At 41.9% G+C, this 23,872-nt stretch overlaps 1 protein-coding gene across 2 annotated transcripts in view; it reads right to left on the reverse strand.

The window, feature by feature from the left end:
- Window positions 1–193, reverse strand: part of Dipk1a (divergent protein kinase domain 1A) — a 105,098-nt gene extending 104,905 nt beyond the window's left edge. For both annotated transcript variants that reach the window (XM_027935094.3, XM_071618053.1), the window contains exon 1: window positions 73–193. In XM_027935094.3, the coding sequence (XP_027790895.1) occupies window positions 73–126 (54 nt within the window). In that variant the 5' untranslated portion in view covers window positions 127–193. The remainder of the gene's footprint in view (window positions 1–72) is intronic.
- Window positions 194–23,872: the final 23,679 nt, after the last annotated feature.

Raw genomic sequence — 23,872 nt, forward strand, 5'->3', positions numbered from 1 at the left:
GAGTCCCGCGGGACGCGGAGGGCGCGCGGCCCGGTGCGCCCGAGGAGGGTGGCGGGGCAGCCACTGGCCTACCTGGAGATAACAAGGTTTCCTTAGCCAGGCCCCCGGACAGAGACTCCTCGCCATGGTAATCACACATCGCCCCGCCGCGCCGCAGTCAGAGGCGGACCAGAGCGCTGGCGGCCGGGCTCCCCGCCTCCCCGCCCCCTGCCCGGTCGGGCCCGCCCACTCTCCCGCCCCCGCCGGGCGCGCGGCGCGCTACCCCCGGCCCCACTGCAGTGACGGCGGCGGACGGCCCGAGGCCCGGCCTCCTGCTCTGTTCGCCGAGCCGCCGCGGCTGTCAGAGCGGCTGCCGCCGACTCCGCCATAAAGGGGAGTCGCACCTCGCCTCCGCCGACACAAATCCAATTGCTCCTCGCGCTTAAAGGGGAGGTGCGCGGAGGAAGGAGGAGGCGCCGCGGAAGCGCAAGTGTTGCAAGCTCAGCTCGCCAAGGGAGGATGGTAGCCAGCAAGGGGTGTGCGCCGCGGGAGCTGGAGCGCCGACCCCTCAGTGAAAGCCGACCTCCTCACTTGCTGGGGCTCTCCGCTCCCAGCACTGCGCCTGGCCACGCATCCCATCACCCTGCTTCGGCGGGACGGATCCTCGCTCTGGACTCTGCCCTTTGAGTCAAAACGTGTCTGAGCGTGTTGTATCAAAATTCAAAGGAAGCTTTGGGCTTCTTCCTTGGGGACAGACTTGTTTTACCTCGCGCGCGCGCGCGGCGTTCAGTCGGGTGGGGAAAAGGGGTGTCTGCAGCATCCAGAGACTGGACCCGCGCGTCTTGGGAGAACTGTGTTCTGTGCCCACCGAGGACTGGGCTCCCCTCTGTTAAACTCAGTGGTCCCTGGTGGACTTCAACTTTTTTTTTTAATGTACTTTTTATTTTTTACAATTCCGACTTTTTTGGTTTGTTGTTTTCAAGACAGCTTCGGAGTTTTTCTGGCCCCACCCAAGAATCCTGATCCAAAAGGCGGGGTGGGGGGGACTAAATTAAATACAGTCGTGAAGGCAAGAGACCTGGGACGTGGCATAGCTTCTCAGTTAAGGCTACATAACACAGGGTGTGGTGTCTTTCTTTTGACAGGTCCAAATAAGGGAAAAAGGAGCCACCCTAGCAGGAGAACAGCTGTTGATCCCAGTGACTTTTATGGAGGAAGATGCGGGTTTTACATCACTTTACCCCACATACCACGTTTTCACGTGGTGCCAACAACGTTTGGTCATTCAGAGCTCACAGGCTCCTTGTTTTGAGAAGTGGTTTCCCCAGAAGCAAACCTTTACGCATTCTCATGTTGAGTTTTTACATAAGCTTTGTTCTGGTGTTTCCAGTTTCAGTAAGATAAAGATGGATCATACTAGTTTTACTCATTCATTCAGCAAATATTTATTGAGTACCCAGACACAGTTCAAGTTGTTTTGGCTATACACACAAAATAGACAAAAATCCCTGTCCTCGAAGATATTACATTTTGTGGTGGAGGGGAGGCAATAAACAATAAAAGTAATAAATACATAAAATCAAATAGGCTGGGCAGCTGGGGACACATGACTGTAATCCAGTGACTTGGGAGGTTAAGATAGGAGGATCACAAGTTTGAGGTCAGCCTGGGCAACTTAACAAGACCCAATCTCAAAAAGAAAAAAAAAAGAGCTGGGGATGTAGCTCAAGTTCACTGGCAGAGCACTCACCTGTCATGTGTGAAGCCCTGAATTCAATCTTCAGGAGCCTGGCCACTAAAAATAATAATAAAGAATGTGAGGAGAATGATTGGAGATGACTATTATAGACAATTCTTTTAATAAATTCTCCTAGGGGGAGGAGCAAAATGAGACAGTGATTTTTTTAATAGAAAGAAATATTTAGGAGGGGCAGAGCCGCCCCCCACCCCCCTCGCCTGCCAGGTAGGGGAAGGGTGACCACCCACAGAAAAGGCCCAGTGGCCCAGGGCGGGACAGAGCTTCCAATCACTCCTGCAAGGTAGGCGGGCCTGCGACCCACTGGCAGAAGAGGAGCAGCCGCCTGCTGAGAGGCTGAGCCGCCCCCTCCCCCTGCGCTGGCATAGTAGACGGAACTGGGACCAATCACAGAGCAGGCCCAGCGGCCTGCTGAGGGGCAGAGCCGCCCCCCACCCCCCTCGCCTGCCAGGTAGGGGAAGGGTGACCACCGACAGAAAAGGCCCAGTGGCCCAGGGCGGGACAGAGCTTCCAATCACTCCTGCAAGGTAGGCGGGCCTGCGACCCACTGGCAGAAGAGGAGCAGCCGCCTGCTGAGAGGCTGAGCCGCCCCCTCCCCCTGCGCCAGCATAGTAGAGGGAACTGGGACCAAAGACAGAGCAGGCCCAGCGGCCTGCTGAGGGGCAGAGCCGCCCCCCACCCCCCTCGCCTGCCAGGTAGGGGAAGGGTGACCACCGACAGAAAAGGCCCAGTGGCCCAGGGCGGGACAGAGCTTCCAATCACTCCTGCAAGGTAGGCGGGCCTGCGACCCACCGGCAGAAGAGGAGCAGTCGCCTGCTGAGAGGCTGAGCCGCCCCCACCCCCTGCGCCGGCATAGTAGAGAGAACTGGGACCAAACACAGAGCAGGCCCAGCAGCCTGCTGAGGGGCAGAGCAGCCCCCCACCCCCCTCGCCTGCCAGGTAGGGGAAGGGTGACCACCGACAGAAAAGGCCCAGTGGCCCAGGGCGGGACAGAGCTTCCAATCACTCCTGCAAGGTAGGCGGGCCTGCGACCCACTGGCAGAAGAGGAGCAGCCGCCTGCTGAGAGGCTGAGCCGCCCCCTCCCCCTGCGCTGGCATAGTAGACGGAACTGGGACCAATCACAGAGCAGGCCCAGCGGCCTGCTGAGGGGCAGAGCCGCCCCCCACCCCCCTCGCCTGCCAGGTAGGGGAAGGGTGACCACCGACAGAAAAGGCCCAGTGGCCCGCGGCGGGACAGAGCTTCCAATCACTCCTGCAAGGTAGGCGGGCCTGTGACCCACTGGCAGAAGAGGAGCAGCCGCCTGCTGAGAGGCTGAGCCGCCCCCTCCCCCTGCGCCGGCATAGTAGAGGGAACTGGGACCAAACACAGAGCGGGCCCAGCGGCCTGCTGAGGGGCAGAGCCGCCCCCCACCCCCCTCGCCTGCCAGGTAGGGGAAGGGTGACCACAGACAGAAAAGGCCCAGTGGCCCAGGGCGGGACAGAGCTTCCAATCACTCCTGCAAGGTAGGCGGGCCTGCGACCCACCAGCAGAAGAGGAGCAGCCGCCTGCTGAGAGGCAGAGCCGCCCCCTCCCCCCCGCGCCTGCAAGGTAATCGGAACTGAGACCACCATCAGAACAGGTCAGACCTGCAACCGAGAGACAGAACAGGCCCAGTGGCCTGAGGAAGGGTAGAGCCGCCCCCCCCCCACGCCTGCAAAGTAGGCGGACCTGCGACCCACTGGCAGTACAGCCCCAGAGGCCTGCAGAGGGGCAGTGCCGCTGCCTGCGCCTGCAAAGTAGGCAGAACGGCGACCACCGACAGAACAAGCCTAGCGGCCCGCAGAGGGACAGAGCCGCCGCCCGCGCCTGCAAGGACGGCGGACCTGCTACCGACTGGCAGAGCAGGCCCAGCGGCCTGCCGGGGTGGTAGGCACATTGCCCCAATTGGCGGAGGGGCAGAGCCGCCGCCCGTGCCTGCGAGGGAGACTTTGCAACTATACAAGACCAATATAAATATATAGGGGGAAAATTCAATAGCACAACAGTTTCACCAAGAAGAAAGGAACGCGAACAGTATGAAGAGACAAGGAAAGAAAGGACCACAAGCATTGCAGGTCAACTCAACGTTAGAAGAAGTAATAGCTGCAGCTGATGGAATGTCAGATAAAGAATTCAGGATATACATGCTTCAGATGATCTGGAGTCTCAAGGAAGACATCAGACAGCAAAATCAGACAATGAAAGATCACTTCAACAATGAATTACATAAACAAATCCAAGAAGCAAAAGATCAACTATTCAGGGAAATAGAGGTTATAAAAAACAAACAAACAGAAATCCTAGAAATGCAGGAAGCAATAAGCCAACTTAAAAACTCAATTGAGAATACTACCAGCAGAGTAGAACACTTAGAAGACAGAACATCAGACAATGAAGATAAAGTATTTCAACTTGAAAAGAACATAGACAGCTCAGCAAGACTGTTAAGAAACCATGAGCAGAACATCCAAGAAATATGGGATAACATCAAGAGACCAAATTTAAGAGTCATTGGGATACAGGAAGGAACAGAGTTTCAAACCAAAGGAATGAGCAATCTATTCAATGAAATAATTCGAGAAAACTTCCCAGACTTGAAGAATGAGACAGAACCCCAAATCCTAGAAGCCTACAGGACGCCGAATGTGCAAAATCATAAGAGACCCACACCTAGACACATTATAATGAAGATGCCCAACATACAGAACAAGGAGAGAATTTTAAAAGCTACAAGAGAAAGGAAACAGGTCACATTTAGGGGTAAGCCAATCAGGATAACAGCTGATCTTTCAACACAGACTCTGAAAGCTAGAAGATCCTGGAATAACATATTTCAAACACTGAAAGAAAATGGGTTCCAACCAAGAATTGTGTTTCCAGCGAAATTAAGCTTCAGGATGGAAGATGAAATTAAAACCTTCCACGATAAACAAAAGTTAAAAGAATTTGCAGCTAGAAAACCATTTCTTCAAAACATCCTTGGCAAAACATTACAGGAAGAGGAAATGGAAAATAACAATGAAAACCAACAGTGGGAGGTAGGACACTAAAGGGGGGAAAATAATCAAAGTGGAAAACAAACCATGTTTAGTAACATAAATAAACAAATATGGCTGGAAGAACAACCCATATCTCAATAATAACCCTAAATGTTAATGGCTTAAACTCACCAATCAAGAGACACAGGCTAGTAGAATGGATCACAAAACAAGACCCAACAATATGCTGCCTACAGGAGACGCATTTGATAGGAAAAGACATACATAGGCTGAAGGTGAAAGGTTGGGAAAAATCATATCACTCATATGGACTTCGGAAACAAGCAGGAGTATCCATACTCATATCAAATAAAATAGATTTTAAGCCAAAGTTAATCAAAAGGGATAAAGAGGGACACTACATACTGCTCAAGGGAACCATACACCAACAAGACATAACAATCATAAATATATATGCCCCAAACAATGGTGCAGCTATGTTCATCAAACAAACTCTTCTCAAGTTCAAGAGTCTAATAGACCACCATACAATAATCATGGGAGACTTCAACACACCTCTCTCACCACTGGACAGATCTTCCAAACAAAAGTTGAATAAGGAAACTATAGAACTCAATAACACAATTAATAACCTAGACTTAATTGACATATATAGAATATACCACCCAACATCAAACAGTTACACTTTTTTCTCAGCAGCACATGGATCCTTCTCAAAAATAGATCATATATTATGTCACAGGGAAACTCTTAGACAATACAAAGGAGTAGAGATAATACCATGCATCCTATCTGATCATAATGGAATGGAACTGAAAATCAACGATAAAAGAAGGAAGGAAAAAGAATATATCACTTGGAGAATGAACAATAGGTTACTGAATGATCAATGGGTTATAGAAGACATCAAGGAGGAAATTAAAAAATTCTTAGAGATTAATGAAAACACAGACACAACATATCGGAATCTATGGGACACATTGAAAGCAGTTCTAAGAGGAAAATTCATTGCTTGGAGTTCATTCCTTAAAAAAAGAAAAAACCAACAAATAAATGATCTCATACTTCATCTCAAAATCCTAGAAAAAGAAGAGCAAAACAACAGCAAAAGAAGTAGAAGGCAAGAAATAATTAAAATCAGAGCTGAAATCAATGAAATCGAAACAAAAGAAACAATTGAAAAAATTGACAAAACTAAAAGTTGGTTCTTTGAAAAAATAAACAAAATCGACAGACCCTTAGCCATGCTAGCGAAGAGAAGAAGAGAGAGAACTCAAATCACTAACATACGGGATGAAAGAGGCAATATCACAACAGACACTTCAGAAATACAGAAGATAATCAAAAATTATTTTGAATCCTTATACTCCAATAAATTAGAAGATAGTGAAGGCATAGATAAATTTCTTAAGTCATATGATCTGCCCAGATTGAGTCAGGAGGATATAGACAACCTAAACAAACCAATATCAATTGAGGAAATAGAAGAAACCATCAAAAGACTACCAACTAAGAAAAGCCCAGGACCGGATGGGTATACAGCAGAGTTTTACAAAACCTTTAAAGAGGAACTAATACCAATACTTTTCAAGCTACTTCGGGAAATAGAAAAAGAGGGAGAACTTCCAAATTCATTCTACGAGGCCAACATCACCCTGATACCTAAACCAGACAAAGACACTTCAAAGAAAGAAAACTACAGACCAATATCTCTAATGAACTTGGATGCAAAAATCCTCAATAAAATTCTGGCCACTCGGATACAAAGGCACATCAAAAAAATTGTGCACCATGATCAAGTAGGATTCATCCCTGGGATGCAAGGCTGGTTCAATATAAGGAAATCAATAAATGTTATTCACCACATCAATAGACTTAAAAATAAGAACCATATGATCATCTCGATAGATGCGGAAAAAGCATTCGACAAAGTACAGCATCCCTTTATGTTCAAAACTCTAGAAAAACTAGGGATAACAGGAACATACCTCAATATTGTAAAAGCAATCTATGCTAAGCCTCAGGCTAGCATCATTCTGAATGGAGAAAAATTGAAGGCATTCCCTCTAAAATCTGGAACAAGACAGGGATGCCCTCTCTCACCACTTCTGTTCAACATAGTTCTCGAAACACTGGCCAGAGCAATTAGACAGACGAAAGAAATTAAAGGCATCAAAATAGGAAAAGAAGAACTTAAATTATCACTATTTGCAGATGACATGATTCTATACCTAGCAGACCCAAAAGGGTCTACAAAGAAACTATTAGAGCTAATAAATGAATTCAGCAAAGTGGCAGGATATAAAATCAACACGCATAAATCAAAGGCATTCCTGTATATCAGCGACAAACCCTCTGAAATGGAAATGAGGACAACCACTCCATTCACAATATCTTCAAAAAAAATAAAATACTTAGGAATCAACCTAACAAAAGAGGTGAAAGACTTATACAATGAAAACTACAGAACCCTAAAGAGAGAAATAGAAGAAGATCTTAGAAGATGGAAAAATATACCCTGTTCATGGATAGGCAGAACTAACATCATCAAAATGGCGATATTACCAAAAGTTCTCTATAGGTTTAATGCAATGCCAATCAAAATCCCAACGGCATTTCTTGTAGAAATAGAGAAAGCAATCATGAAATTCATATGGAAAAATAAAAGACCCAGAATAGCAAAAACAATGCTAAGCAGGAAGTGTGAATCAGGCGGTATAGCGATACCAGACTTCAAACTATATTACAGAGCAATAGTAACAAAAACAGCATGGTACTGGTACCAAAACAGGCGGGTGGACCAATGGTACAGAATAGAGGACACAGAAACCAATCCACAAAACTACAACTATCTTATATTTGATAAAGGGTCTAAAAGCATGCAATGGAGGAAGGATAGCATCTTCAACAAATGGTGCTGGGAAAACTGGAAATCCATATGCAACAAAATGAAACTGAATCCCTTTCTCTCGCCATGCACAAAAGTTAATTCAAAATGGATCAAGGAGCTTGATATCAAATCAGAGACGCGCCGTCTGATAGAAGAAAAAGTTGGCTACGATCTACAGTCGGTGGGGTCGGGCTCCAAATTCCTCAATAGGACACCCATAGCACAAAAGTTAATAACTGGAATCAACAAATGGGACTTACTCAAACTAAAAAGTTTTTTCTCAGCAAAAGATACAATAAGAGAGGTAAATAGAGAGCCTACAACCTGGGAACAAATCTTTACTCCTCACACTTCAGATAGAGCCCTAATATCCAGAGTATACAAAGAGCTCAAAAAATTAGACAATAAGAGAACAAACAACCCAATCAACAAATGGGCCAAGGACCTGAACAGACACTTCTCAGAGGAGGACATACAGTCAATCAACAAGTACATGAAAAAATGCTCACCATCTCTAGCAGTCAGAGAAATGCAAATCAAAACCACCCTAAGATACCATCTCACTCCAGTTAGATTGGCAGCCATTATGAAGTCAAACAACAACAAGTGCTGGCGAGGATGTGGGGAAAAGGGTACACTTGTACATTGCTGGTGGGACTGCAAATTGGTGCAGCCAATTTGGAAAGCAGTATGGAGATTTCTTGGAAAGCTGGGAATGGAGCCACCATTTGACCCAGCTATTCCCCTTCTCGGTCTATTCCCTAAAGACCTAAAAAGAGCATGCTACAGGGACACTGCTACATCGATGTTCATAGCAGCACAATTCACAATAGCTAGACTGTGGAACCAACCTAGATGCCCTTCAATGGATGAATGGATAAAAAAAATGTGGCATTTATACACAATGGAGTATTACTCTGCATTAAAAAATGACAAAATCATAGAATTTACAGGGAAATGGATGGCATTAGAGCAGATTATGCTAAGTGAAGCTAGCCAATCCCTAAAAAACAAATGTCAAATGTCTTCTTTGATATAAGGAGAGTAGCTAAGAACAGAGTAGGGTCGAAGAGCATGAGAAGAAGATTAACATTAAACAGGGATGAGAGGTGGGAGGGAAAGGGAGAGAGAAGGGAAAATGCATGGAAATGGAAGGAGACCCTCAGAGGTATACAAAAGTACATACAAGAGGAAGTGAGGGGAAGGGGAAAAATAATACAAGGGGGACAAACGAATGTCAGTAAAGGGGGCAGAGAGAGAAGAGGGGAGGGGAGGGGAGGGGAGGGGAGGGGGGATAGTAGAGGATAGGAAAGACAGCAGAATACAACAGACACTAGTATGGCAATATGTAAATCAATGGATGTGTAACTGATGTGATTCTGCAATCTGTATATGGGGTAAAAATGGGAGCTCATAACCCACTTGAATCAAATTGTGAAATATGATATATCAAGAACTATGTAATGTTTTGAACAGCCAACAATAAAAAAAAAAAAAAGAAAGAAATATTTAGTTATGATGGACATGATACAAAAGAAATAATATCAGAACAAGAAGAGAGAATTACTAGTGTGGTGTCCTTGAGAGATTTGGGGTTTGGAATCTAGCACAGAAGGATCATCATTTACAGTTTGAGATTCTTTGGGGACAGTAGGACAGGCTCCCCAACTGCTCCATAAATGACTTAAGGTAGTCAGAAATCTTATTACACACCTCCTATCTTTCCAGATCATTCCCTTTTTTCTCTTGACTCCTATAATCTCCCAGACCCTCCCCCCACGGACTTCTAATTCATTGATCCTACCACCCTTTCACTGTCTTTAACCTCTCCATATTCACTTCTCCCCCCCTTAACTCATCTAAAATTATATGGTGAAATCATAATCACTCCTTTGCTTACATCCTCTGTTCCTTGATCCTCTCTTTTTTCCTATTCCCTTGGCAAAATTTGATTAAATAGGATTCTCAGCCTAGTCTGAGCCTGTATCCTGGCAGCTGATTATTGCTAAGGAAAGAAGAGCAGTGGCACTGACTTGTCCCACTTAAATTCATGTCTATGAATTCAAGTTAGCCCTTAATGACACTCAGTAAGCATACAATTTTTCCTAACCCATCTTCCCATTATCCTAAATAAATATTTCACACCCTTCTCTCTTCAAACTTCTACTCATCTTTCCCACTTCCTCATAGCTAATAACATTAATTCCAGTGGGGTTTTTTTTAATTTTTTCAGTTGTCAATGGATCTTTATTTATTTATATGCAGTGGTGAGAATCGAACCCAATGCTTCACACGTGCTAGGCAAGTGCTCTACCACTGAGCCACAACCCCAGCTCCTCCAATGTTTTTTAAAGAAAATTGAAACAGAACAGAACTTACAGAACTCCTCATACAGGAGCACAGACTTCCAAAGGTCAAGGGGAAAAAATAATCTGTAAAGACAGGAAATGTGTAATAAAAATTCGGACTCCATTTATTACATTTGATATATTATAGTTTTCAAGCCCTACTACCCTTTGTGCCCCACATCTGAGCAACTGATAAGAAAACCCAGGGCCTTTCATGCCAGCAGGAAGTCTTCCCATCCCCAACCACCATAAAACCCTGAGTCTCCTTTCTCTGCTCCCTTAAGTCATTTATGGACCAGTTGAGAAGCCTGCCCTACTGTCAGTGTCTCACTGTGTAGTAAACCTTTTTATTCTCCTGATGCATGTGTAGCATCATCCACTTCAACATCCAAACCAAATTTGGGGTGGAGGAGTCCATCCCACTTCTGCAAAATTACCACAGTGAGATGCACGAAATTGAGATTATGGTGAAGTCTAGGGTGGAATTCGACCATGGCAGTAAGTGGTGAAAGTGCCATATCGTTGGCAGAGAGTCAAGATCAGAGCACCACAAATATTATAAATGTACATATTAAAAGCAAGACTTAGAACAAGAGAGGTGCTGAAGAGGGTGCCAGTAGCAACAGCTAAAGTCCTTGAGAAATAAAACACTGGGCTGGGAATGAAGATCACTGCGAGGCCCTGGGTTCCATCCCAGCAAAACACACATACACCAAAACAAACATGAATATCAATGGTACACAATAGAAGACACAGAGACAAACCCACATAAATACACTTATCTCATACTAGACAAAGTCACCATAAACTTATATTGGAGGAAAGCCTTTTCAACAAATGGTGCTGGGAAAACTGGAAATCCATATGCAACAAAGTGAAATTAAACCCCTATCTCTCACCATTCATAAAACTCAACTCAAAGTAGATCAGGGACCTAGGAGTTAAACCAGAGACTCTGCATCTATTAGAAGAAAAAGTGGACCCTAATCTCTATCATCCGAGATTAGGCCCCAACTTTCTTAATAAGATTCCTGTAGCACAAGAATTAAAACCAAGATCAATAAATAAGATGGCCTCAAACTAAAAAGTTTCTTCTCAGTAAAAGAAACAATCTGTGAGGTGAATAGAGAGCCTACATCTTGGGAGCAAATTTTTATCCATCATTCATCACATAGAGCACTAATCTCTAGGGTATATAAAGAACTCAAAAAGCTAAACATCAAAATAATAATAATAATAATAATAATAATAATAATAATAACCTAATCAATAAATGGGCCAAGGACATGAACAGACACTTCTCAGAAGAGGTTATACAATCAATCAACAAATATATGAAAAAATGTTCATCATCTCTAGCAATTACAGAAATGCAAATCAAAACTACTCTAAGATATCATCTTGCTCCAGTCAGAATGGCAGCTATTATGAATACAAACAACAATAAGTGTTGGTGAGGATATGGGGAAAAAGGCACACTTATATATTGCTGGTGGGACTGCAAATTGGTGCAGCCAATATGGAAAGCAGTATGGAGATTCCTTGGAAATCTGGGAATGAAACCACAATCTGACCCAGCTATTCCTCTCCTAGGTCTGTGCCCAAAGGACTTTAAAAAAGCATACTATAGGGACACAGCCACATCAATGTTTATAGCAGCACAGCTCACAATAGCTAAACTGTGGGACAAACCTATATGCCCTTCAGTAGTTGAATGGATTAAAAAATATGGCATATATACACAATGGTACTACTCAGCAATAAGAGAGAATAAAATCATGGCATTTGCAGGTAAATGGATGGCATTGGAGAAGATAATGCAAAGTGAAGTTAGCCAATCCCCAAAAAACAAATGCCGAATGTTTTCTCGAATATAAGGAGTCTGACTCATAGTGGGGTAGGGAGGGGGAGTAGAGGAAGTCTAGATAGGGTAGAGGGGTGGGAGGAGAAGGGAGGGGGCAGGGGATTAGCAATGATGGTGGAATGTGATGGACATCATTTTCCAAAGTATATGTATGAAGACACGAATTGGTGTGAACATACTTTATAAACAAACAGAGATATGAAAAACTGTGCTCTATATGTGTAATAAGAATTGTAATGCATTCCACTGTCATGTACTTAAAAGATAAAATCAATTAAAAAAAAGTGAAAAATATTTTAATTGAATATGTATTTCGTTCTCCCTTACATAAAAATGGATTATTTTATTAGCTTTTTAAAACTGCACAATGAAGATCTAATTAGACTGATAAAAAATGTACCAGTTAGAGCAATATCAAATGACACTCCTTTCCTTTTCACCTTGACAGTAGTGTTGGATCACATAATTCAACTCACATTCTTCAAGGATATTTTAGAAACCTATCATACTTTTAGTCTGTGATTTAGTGGACATTTACAAATGTGAACATTTTACACAAACATCCAGATTTTTGGCTTTTGTGAAAACTCCAAGATGGTTAACCAAACCTTTCATTCACACACCAATGGTGGGCTGGCCAGCCTCTGAGGTTTGTGGTTTGCCACCATCCCTACTTCTCCTGCTCCAGCCCCCAGCATTTATTTATCTTTCTTGTCTGACCCCTGTCAGCATTTAACTTTGTGACCTCTGAGTTAAAGTCATAGTAAGTGGTTTAGGAAAGTATATTCAAACAGGAGCTTCTTGGAATGGGAAGCAAGGAAGGGACTAAGTGAAGAGGATGGAAGGGAGGGAATTAGGCTGGGGAGTAATTACTCCATTAAAGGTGAATCCAAGGGCTGAGAGTGTAGGTCAGTGCCATTCTTGAGGCACTGGGTGTGATCCCAGCACTGGAAAAAGAGAGAGAAAGAGAGGGAATTCATCTTTTACCTGAAATTCCATAGACAACAGAACCAACAAATGAATATATCCATCTTCTTATGACAATAGATAGTGCAGGGTATTGGTAAGGCAAGGTGATGGCTGAATTTGCACCCTTGGAAAAGTGCAATCTGTTATGATTTAGTCATGAGAACCCAGACTGAAATGAGAAACAGGGCTTGCTTTTTTTTTTTTTTAATCTCCCATGAAAAAGCACATTAGAGATTGGAATAAGGAAACACAATGGTTCTATTTTTCCACTAACACTACCACCAAATATTAAGAATCTCTTGTGTCCAAAATGTTATAAAATGCTGTTCACAGTATGGAATACAAGAAAGTTATTACAAAGTAGGCCTAGTATTTTGTGTCAATATGGAATGAAAAAGCTTAAAATGATTAGATTAGAATTTGAAGGTAAATTATAATTCATTGTTATGTTCCTAATACATAACATAGCACCTGGCATATGAAAGGTAATCCATAAACATTTGTTGAAAGAATGAATCAGTAAACGAGGCTTCCAAGAGGATAAAAGTTATAAAAATAGTTTAGGTTTAAAAAAATATTTCAGGCTGTTGTGATGATGCACACCTATAATCCCAGTGACTCAGGAGGTAGAGGTAGGAGGAATAAAAGTTGAAGCCAGCCTCAGCAACTTAGTGAGACCCTGTCTCAAAATAAAATAACAAAGACTGGGGATATAGCTCAGTGCCAGTACCCACCCCACCCCCAAAAAAAGATCTTTTAAACTTGAAAGCAACCTTCAAAATCTGAAATAGAATCATGAACGCCAGTCTTTATTTTGTTCATTATTCTTACTGATACATTCCTTTAGGAAATGTTGTTTTGATATTTCTTCAAGAAAATAAGCCTACAATAATTTGATGCTAGGATTTTGTCTAACTTGAAGTACAGCAATATATTTCTGGAAAGTAGAATTCTCCCTAATGAAAATGCTGCACTAAAAGACTTAAATTGAGAATTCATAATGGCTGTGATGAGTGTATCCGAAATGAGTATCATGGAAGTTATTGAAGAGATCACTTTATCATGGCGGGTTAGTATCTCCTGAAGGATATGAGCTTATTCTGAGACTGGCAGTAGTCTGAGGATTTGTTTGTTTATTTGTTTTGGTACAGGGATTGAACCCAGGAGCGCTTAACCACTAAGCCACGTCCCTAGCCCTTTTTTGTATTTTATTTAGAGACAGGATCTTGCTGTTTCTTAGGGCCTCACTAAGTTGCTGAGGCTGGCAACTTGTGATTCTCCTGCCCTAGCCTCCTGCCACCACACCCAGCTCAGGGTTTTTGTGTAGACTTTCAGTGTCATACTATTAAAACAGCATTTCACAATATGATTTCATTTATTTTATTATTTTAATTTTTCAGGATATGCCATGTTCTCCACAGAAGAAGAAAACTGCATAGAAACTCTTACAGTAAGAGATGAACTGGTAGCTTTCTAGAGCACTATTTGGTAGGTGATTTGTAGTGTTTTCTTCCTTCTGGTGACCAGCCCTAAACACTTCCCAATTCTCTTGCACACAGGAATCCCAAGCCAGGAAACATCCAATTCTCTCAGATGACAACAGAGATCTTAGAGGACCCAGATGTTTCCTTGTTGATCCTTCCAGTAAAATCTAGTCAGAACCAACAATTCAGAAAATATAATAAAGCTTCTAAATTTCTTATGGAGCACATTTCTCATCTTTTCCTGAATATTTTCTACATTTCTCCTGCACGTGGTGATTAGAACTCTAGATGAGCAACTGGAATTTAGTTCTGCCATATTTTAGCTATGTGACCTTGGACAAGTTATTTAATATATCTATGCCTCAGTTTTATATTTAGTAATTGGTTAATTAATCTGTCTGAGGATTAAATGAGGTTATGTGTTGTAAAGTGCTCAGCTAAGCTGGGCACAGTGGTGTACACCTGTAATCCCAGTGATTTGGGAGGCTGAGGCAGGAGGATTGCAGGAGGCCAACTCAGCAACTTAGTGAGACCCTGTCTCAAAATAAAAAATTAAAAGAACTGAGGATATAGCTCTGTGGTAGAGCACCTCTGTGTTCATCCCAGTTAATAATAATAAAAATGAATAAAGTGCTTAGTATAATGGTTGGCACAGATTTAGCACTAAACATACATAGAAGTTCTAAAACAAAGAGATGTCTAAAAACACCATGCTTTAAGGCCCTATGTGATTACTATTGTCGTTAAAAAAAAATTATGGAGAGTCAGCATCTTCAACAAATCTTTCCCAAAAAGCCTTATTCTCAAGGGGCTGGGGTTGTGGCTCCGTGGTAGAGTGTTCGCCTATCACATGCAAGGCCCTGGGTTTGATCCTTAGCACCACATATAAATAAATAAATAAAATAAAGGTATTGTGTCTACAACTAAAAAATAAATATTAAAAAACTACAACTAAAAAATAAGTATAAAAAATACTTCATTTAAAACAAAACAAAAAAAAAACCCTTATTTTTAAGTTTAGGGGAATGAGCTTTTCCACACAAATTAATTTTCCTTCTTTTTAAAATGTTTATTTATGTATTGATTTTTTCTTATTAAGCTTTGTTTTAATGGGCCTCAAAATTCTGTGACAGACTTGATCAGGTTGTTTCCATTAAAAAGTCCTAAGCCTGGGTTGGGGATGTGGCTCAAGCAGTAGCGCGCTCGCCTGGCATGCGTGCGGCCCGGGTTCAATCCTCAGCACCACATACAAACAAAGATGTTGTGTCCGCCGAAAACTAAAAAATAAATATTAAAATTCTCTCTCTCTCTCTCTCTCTTTAAAATAAATAAAAATAAATAAATAAAAAGTCCTAACTAGGCACTGTGGCACACACCTGTAGTCCCAGGAACCTAAAAAGGAGCATCAGTTGAATCCACAAGTTCAAAACCAGCCTAGGCAACATAACAAGACCAAATCTCAAATAACTGAATAAATAAAAGATGATTTTTAAAAAACTAATAATTTAAATTGCTGCACACTCAAAAAACAAATAAATGGTCGACAAAATATTTCCTTCTACAAATTTTATGATGCATTGTTAATCATTAACCAGACTTTTACTAATCTTTAGCCAATTGAGACAAACTGTTTGGAGACTATTTTTTCACCACTGATTTTAGACTGGGGTGATAGATAGGGATAATATTCATTCAGCCTTCTGAGCTTTCTGGGCATACTTTGTACCTAGCTAGCCCCAGCAGCTTTCTTGTCCACTGCTTTTATGACACCCGGAGCAACTATCTCTCTTGTCACAACAGCAAGATGATCCAAAGGAGGATACTCAGAGAAACTCAAAACAGGAATCAGGAACCAGGAACCATATCAATGGCAGCATCACCAAATTTCAACTATTCAGGAACATCTTCCATCTTCTTACCAGAATGGCAATCAATCTTTTCTTCTGGTTTTGCAAACTTGCCAGAAATGCAAGCTCTGTGATCATCTAGTACAGAGGGGTAGCCAGCACCAATGTGTCCTGGATGGCTCAGGATCATCACCTGAGCGGTACAATCAGCTGCTTCCTCTGGTGTGTCAGTTTTGCTGTCATCAGCCACATTGTTACTAAACACATATTTTAAATATATATAACTAATTTTATATATATATATATATATATATATATATATATATATGTATATATTATTAGTTATAGATGGACACAATACCTTTATTTTATTTGTTTATTTTTTTATGTGGTACTGAGGGTTAAACCCAGTGCGTCACTCCCCAGTGCCTCACACATGCTAGGCAAGCACTCTACCACTGAGCCACAATCCCAGCCCACTACACACATCTTTGACAAACACATTCTTCACATTAAAGCCCACATTGTCCCTGGGAAGAGCTTCACTCCAAGCCTCATGTTGCATTTCAACAGACTGTACTTCAGCTGTGAGAATGACTGGAACCAACATGACCACCATGCCAGGTTTGAGCACACCAATCCTCACTTGGCCCATAAGGGACAGTTTCAACACCATTAATTTTGAAGATATCCTGGAGGGAGAAATGCAAGGGCTTGTCAGTTGGATGAGTTCACGGTATGATGAAATACAGAGTTTCATGCAGCATGATTCCACTGGCATTGCTCTCTTTATGGATGACCTTCCATCTGTTGAACCAAGAGATATTGGTTTACTTGACTCCACCATGTTGTTACCATTCTAACCAGAAACTGGCACAAATGCTACTGTGTTAGGGTTATAGCCGAATTTCTTAATGACTATAACCTTAATGATTTCCTGGTATCTTCTGGCTGTATATGGTTCAGTGGAATCCATCTTGTGAACATAAAAATTGAATGGTTTTAGCCAGGTGTGAGGGCACACATCTATGATCCCAGCTACTCAGGAGGCTAAAGTAGGAGGACCCCGCAAGTTTGAAGTCAGCCTAGGCAACTTAGTGAGAACCTGTCTCAAAATAAAAAATAAAAAGAGGGAGCTCAGTGGCAGAGACACTTGTCTAGCACATGTGAGGTCCTGGGTTCAATCCTCAGTGCCACATAAAAAATAAATAAATAAAATAAAGATATTGTGTCCATCTACAGTTAAAGAAAAAAATAATTAAAAAATACAATAACAGGTGGATATGTAGTTCAGTGTGGGAAGCATGGGTTTAACCCCCAGTCCTACAAAAAAAAAAAAAAAAAAAGTTGTTTTCCACCTAGTGTGTAAACCAGAAGTTCATGCACATATGCCTGCTATTCTTGGAGAGACCAGCTTCAATTCACTAATACCAGCAGCAACAATCAGGACAGCATAGTCAGTTTGAGATATGCCTGTAATCATGTGTTCAATAAAGTCTCTGTGTCCCAGACATTAATATTAGTCACATAATACTTGCTGATCTCACATTTCCACAAGGAGATATCATTGGTGACACAATCTCATGCACTGCTTTCAGTTTAATCAAGACCCAAGCTACTTGAAGGGAGTCATTTCCTGACATAGTAGCCTTCTCAAAATTTTCCTTTTTTTTTTTTTTCTGTGATCCCTTTATGTTTAAAGACCAAATGGCCAATGATGGCAGACTTGCCAAAATCTCCATGTTCAACTGAAATAGGATAAAAGAAATAAAAAATAGGTGAAAAGGAGACAAAAGAAAAGACAAAGAAACCATGATTTTAATCTAAAAACCTTAGCTAAAGATCTACAGACCTTTGCTCCCCAAGCCAGTTCTCTCTGCCAGTCCTGTCACTCCCTGATTTCTGGGAAATCTACAGATCTTCACTTACAATCTTAAAGTTACTGGAAATTTAACTACTTTTAAAATTTTTCTGTACCCTATTAATTAGTCCATTAATGCATGAATTTTTAGAATAAACTGAACAAAGGAAGACACAAGACCTAGGATATATAGGTTATTTTTCCAGAAATCTATAATATAGGGTACTTTCCCAATGTGATCTATTGATCAGATAATGCAGAAGACATCAACCTAAGTATCTTGAAAATTGCCAGACTGCCATAATTTTTTTTCAGTGTTGTGTATTGAACCCATAGCCTTATGCATGTTAGGCAAACACTGTACCACTGAGCCACATACCTGGCCCCACCATAAACTGTCTTGTAATCACCAGCCTCAGGTCATTCCCACAAACTTTCCCATCTACACCTTTCACCAAGTTTTCTTTAAAAGAAAAGCATGTGACCCAAAAGTACACCTTCTCTTGAGGTAGCCCACATTATCCCTTGAACATGCCTCTACTTTTCTAAATAAATCTCTATTTGTGTCTTTAACTAATACATCCTTAAATTCATTTCTGCAGTATTTGTCGAGAACCCCATTCGTATCACTGGGCATGGTGGCACATGACTGTAATCCCAATGACTCTTGAGGCTGAGGGCAGGAGGATCATCAAGTTCAAAGCCAGCCTCAGCAACTCAGTGAGGCCCTAACAACTTAGTGAGACCCTGTCTTAAAATAAAACATGTAAAGGGCTAGGTATGTGGCTTAGTGGTTAAGCGCACCCTTTGTGGGGGAAAAAAAAACAAAAAAACTTACACTTCACTTGCCCTGAGTTGAGGTCCTCCTCTCTAGGAACTCCCCAACCTCCTCCTCCAACACAATGATCTTGATGTCTTTGTTTTTCCATTTGACTTTGGTGTAGTGGTGGTTTTCATGACTCCTATGTTATGGCAGCAAGCTCCTTCTGAAAAGGGAGTTAATTTTCTTAATTAACAATAATAGTCCCTTTAGGTACCAACTCTTGTAAACTTTGCAACCATTGTTAAACTAGCAGAAATCTTTTGTTTTGCTTGTCTTTACAGTCCTGGGGATGGAACCCATAGCTTCACACATACCACACAAGCACTCTACTTGAGCTAAACCCCTAATTCCAAATAGAGATCTTTTTGGACTATGTCACCCATGTCCCTGTCCTATTAAGCAGATTACAATAAAAATAACCTAAAATTTTCTTGATGCTATAGGATCAAGAATCAGACATCTGTCATCTTGGGTGTCTAAGTATGGCCTGCTAATACCCCAGACAGAAGGAGAACCTGTCCTGAACACATCCAGTGGGATGGGACTTGAACTTAAGAACACTGGCATTGTTCATAGGTATATTCAAAATTTTTCAGGGTATCAGACTATAGTTCATGAAGCAGTTGTCAATGGATTTCATAAGGGAACAACTGGACAGAGTCAAGTTGAAACAGAATCAAGTAGTTTAGAGGGAGATGCAACTCTGGAATTCAGACCAGCAGGCTGGAAATGGTAATTGGGACATCTCTTGGAACAATCTCAGGGTCTATAACCACCACCTGTGTGCAGGGCAGGGCTCCAAACTTAGAGATCAACTGTGCTGTGCAGGAAACTGGAAGTTAAATTTTGGAATAGGGACCAAGACAAAAGCCTAATTATAAAAAATAAGAGCTAATGAGGAGCTCTGACCTATAATCCCAGCTACTTGGGAGACTGAGGCAGGAGGATCACAAGTTTGGAACCAGTCTGGGAAAATTAATGATACTTGTCTCAAACTTGAAAAAGGAGTGGGAATGTAGCTTAGTGGTAGAGCACTTGCCTAATGTATGCAAAGCCCTGGGTTCAATCCCCAGCATTGTGAATAAAAAACTTGAATTCATATGTTTAAAACTTGATAGTAAACTAAGGCATTTAGTTCAAAGGAATTAAATTTTCATGATATGAAAAAATAGGATATTAGCTAGGTATAGTGGCGCATACCTGTAATCCCAGTTACTTGGGAGGTTGAGGCAGGAGGATTGCAAGTTCAAGGCCAGCAACTTAGTAAGAATCTGTCTCAAAATAAGAACTTTAAAAGGGCTTGGAATGTAGATCAGAGGTAAAGTGTCTCTGGATTCAATCCCGTGTGTGTGTGTGTGTGTGTGTGTGTGTGTAAAAAATAAATAAATAAATAAATAAGTCAGTAATCTCTAAAGGTTCTAATTTTAAATTCTACTTGATGATGATTATTTTATTACTTGTATTACCAACAATTTTAAAAGGCTATCTATTTAACTCTGGATCTTTTTCACTTTTCGTATTCTCTATTATTGCCTTCTTGAGACTCAGTTCTAAAGAAAGCTAAAATTCTAACTCTGCATTCCCTCTTTCCAAAAAGGCATTTCCTCTTAATGTTCCACCTCAAAATCTAAATATACGTCAGTTCTTGGATTGTGAACAATGGTGATGCTTTGCAAAATCAGGCCCCCAAAAAAGTAAATAAAAAAAGATGAAGGGAGATGGAAGCAGGGTATTTGTTAGGCAGTGGGCCAACATGGAAAAACAGGAGCCAAGAGGTACACAGGAGGGCTGGGGAGGTGACTCAGTGGTAGAACATGTACCTAGTATGCATGAGGCCCTGGGTCCAATCCCAGTACTGCTGCTGAAGGAGAAGGAGAGGAAAAGGAGAAGGAGGAATAAAAAGAAGCAAAGCAGCAGCAGCAGCCCCAGCACATAAGAACCAAAGGACAGGTAAAATTGATTCAAAAGCCAAAGACAAGAAGAATTCAGAATGTGCCAGAAACTAGGCATGTAGATAGCAACCAGAGATATCAGGAATCCCAAAATCTAGGCAGGTGCTAAAGAGCCCCGTGAGCAAAAGGGTGGGCAGTCACTCCTCTGCCCAGTCACTACCAGTCTCGTTGAGATCTCTATAGTGAGTGTTTTTTGTGTGGATTTGGATCAGACTACCTGAATTGAATAACAGCTCTGTAATTTCTTTGGTGTCGAGAGGGGACAAAAGTAGATATTGATACCTCGTCTTTTTGCCCAGGAAATATGGAGTTGGCCTGACCAGAGTGGGCCTTCCCTTTTCCTACTGTTCACAAATGGTTTTGCTCCATGGCTAGATACTTGGCCAATTTTTTCTCACTTCCAGACACTTTCTGCTGCTCTCTTCCTAGGTAATGTAGAGTTCTTAATCGGTATCCACAGATGCCGTGCTGATTCAATTTGGCAAGAGACTTAGAGCATCTGGGGACAAGTCAAGAACTGAAAATAGATTCTGCCCAATTGACTCAGCAGGATTGAAGGGCTTGCTTCTGAACAATCCCACACCGAGTTAGAACTTGTCATGTCTAGGACATCCTATTCTATCCCAGCATGAGTCTGATTTTGTTCCAAAGGTGGTTTTCATGTTAAAACAGAAGTATTGGCAGCTGGTACCATGTTATATTCTCACTTCCTACAGACTTTAAGGAAGTTCTACAGATATGCAAATCTGGTGACATTTTTCTTTACAGATTTCACAGAACTCAACCCCTATCAAGGCCATCTGGGGAGAAAAAAATCAATTATCTCTTTGGTTTTTGCTTCCTTCTTTTAACCTTTCATTGTACCCATTGAAAAAGTTTATAGTTATTTGACAGGTAAATCACTTTCTGTCCCTGCCCTACTAGACTGGGTTGAGACACAAATGAGGGGCATTTCCTTAGAAGATTCCTTTTACATTGGGTTCATAAATGAGGATTAGTGGACTGGGGTTGTAGCTCAGTGGTACAGCGCTTACCTGGCTCATGTGAAGCACTGGGTTCAATTCTCAGCATCACATAAAAATAAACAAACAAAATAAAGGCATTGTGTCCATCTACAACGTATATATATATATATATATATATATATATATATTTAAAAATGAGTATTAGAGGATCCAGTTTTCCCTCTCCTCCTCCTCTGCCCAATCACTACAGGGTCTGACAGGTAACAACACATCCAGTCTCGTTGACATCTCTCTGGTGAGTGTTCTTTGTGTGGATTTGGATCAGGCTACCTGAATTGAATACCAACTCTGTAATTTCTTTGGTGTCGCGAGGGGGCAAAATTGCAACGTATGCAGCCGAGGGGAGAAATAAAGAATGTCCACATGCTTCTGCCCATTCAATACTGTATTCACTCAAATTACTCAATACAATTTCGCTCTATAGGTTCTTAATCAAGAAAACGACAATCCTTCATGCGAGGCACTGCAATAGACATAATCAATTCACAGCAAACAATTCTAGATCAATTCTAAGCACTGAAAACACATTTAATCGTGACAGGCTAATGACAGACATTCCCTCTGCATGCTAAGTTCAGAAGTCTCAAGCCTTAGGCTTTACGTCCAGCTGATGCACACTCAGACTGCAGTGATGAGGTCCAGAACCAAGACAGGTTTTTCTGGTGTGGAGTGGACGACCCAGCTGAAAGATGGCCTATGGAGAAGTTGTGGCTCTCACCAAGGTCCAGACAAGGTGGTAGAGTTTGAGAGTTTGAGGATCACTCAGAAGATCAAGAAATGATGACAAGTGATGGGATGTCAGGTCCTCATCAGGCTCTCCAGCTTGAGTGCATTCTTGTTTCAGCTGGCTGAATCCCTGTTCATTAGCTCTTTTATTTATACTAAATTTTAGGGCTTTTGACCCCCCCCTTCAATCCTTATCAGCTACCAACTGATTTCTCCCTGACATCATTTACCCTGAGGTCAGAAACATCTGGTCTGGTGGTCTCCACCCTGATCTTCTGGCCTTTCCCTCTTATCAGGCGAGGACAGCCTGCCAGAGGCTTCGCTCTCTTTATCAGTGTAAGCAGAAGTAAATTGTTTGAGGCCATACTGGAGGGATCTGTGGATGTGTCTGGTGAGACTGCAGGTTTCACACTGGAGTTTTTAAAATGGAGTTGCTTAGGCTCAGGCCTAAGGCCATCCTCACATTTGGCTATATGATCTAGGGTGTTACCTAATTTCTCTAGTCTCTAGCTTTCTCCTGTCTAAAATAGATGGGGGAAAGAAAAAAAAAATATACTGTACTTATGTCCTAAGCTGCTGTGTGGATTAAATAGAATAATATACAGGATGTGAAAATATCTTTTTGTTGTTGTTGTTACCAGGTATTGAAGCCAGGGATACTTTACCACTGAGTTCCATCCCCAGACCTTTTTATTTATTTATTTTTAAATTGAGGCAGGGTTTTAACTAAGTTGCGTAGGGCCTCAGTAAGTTGCTGAGGCTGACCATGAACTTTTGATCCTTCTGCCTCAGCCTCCTGAGTCACTGGCATTATAAGTATGTGCCCACTGTGCCCAATTGTAAGTGTCTTATAAGCTGGGCATATAGCTCAGTGAGAGCACTTGCCTAGCCTGTGCAAGGTACTGGATTTGATCCCTAGCACCAAAGAGCAAGTGGGGAGGGCAAGGAATGAACATATCTTACATACTTTAAGTATTCTGTGGATGTTAACAAAACTGTTAGAGGGATGAGGCAGACAGTGTTTCCTGTAGGTTATTGATCACAGGACTATTTACACCTGAGACTGTCTGTCACAGTGCATAATTTGACTTTTCTTTTTCTTTTTTGTGGTGCTGGGGATCAAACCCAGGGTCTCACATATGGTAGGTAAGTGCTCTACTACTAAACTATATCCCCAAACCTGATTTTTAAAACAACTCTCTAAGGGCCCTTTTTCTATAGGAGGCTTTCCTTTTGAATACATGGAAATTTCCAATACACTGGTCCCACAGAAAGTGTAGCTTAACTTTATAACTTTAATGGTAGCTTGGCAGGTAATTCAGCATCACCA

The sequence above is a fragment of the Marmota flaviventris genome, chromosome 10, assembly GCF_047511675.1.
Source record: "Marmota flaviventris isolate mMarFla1 chromosome 10, mMarFla1.hap1, whole genome shotgun sequence".
Lineage (NCBI taxonomy): Eukaryota > Metazoa > Chordata > Mammalia > Rodentia > Sciuridae > Marmota > Marmota flaviventris.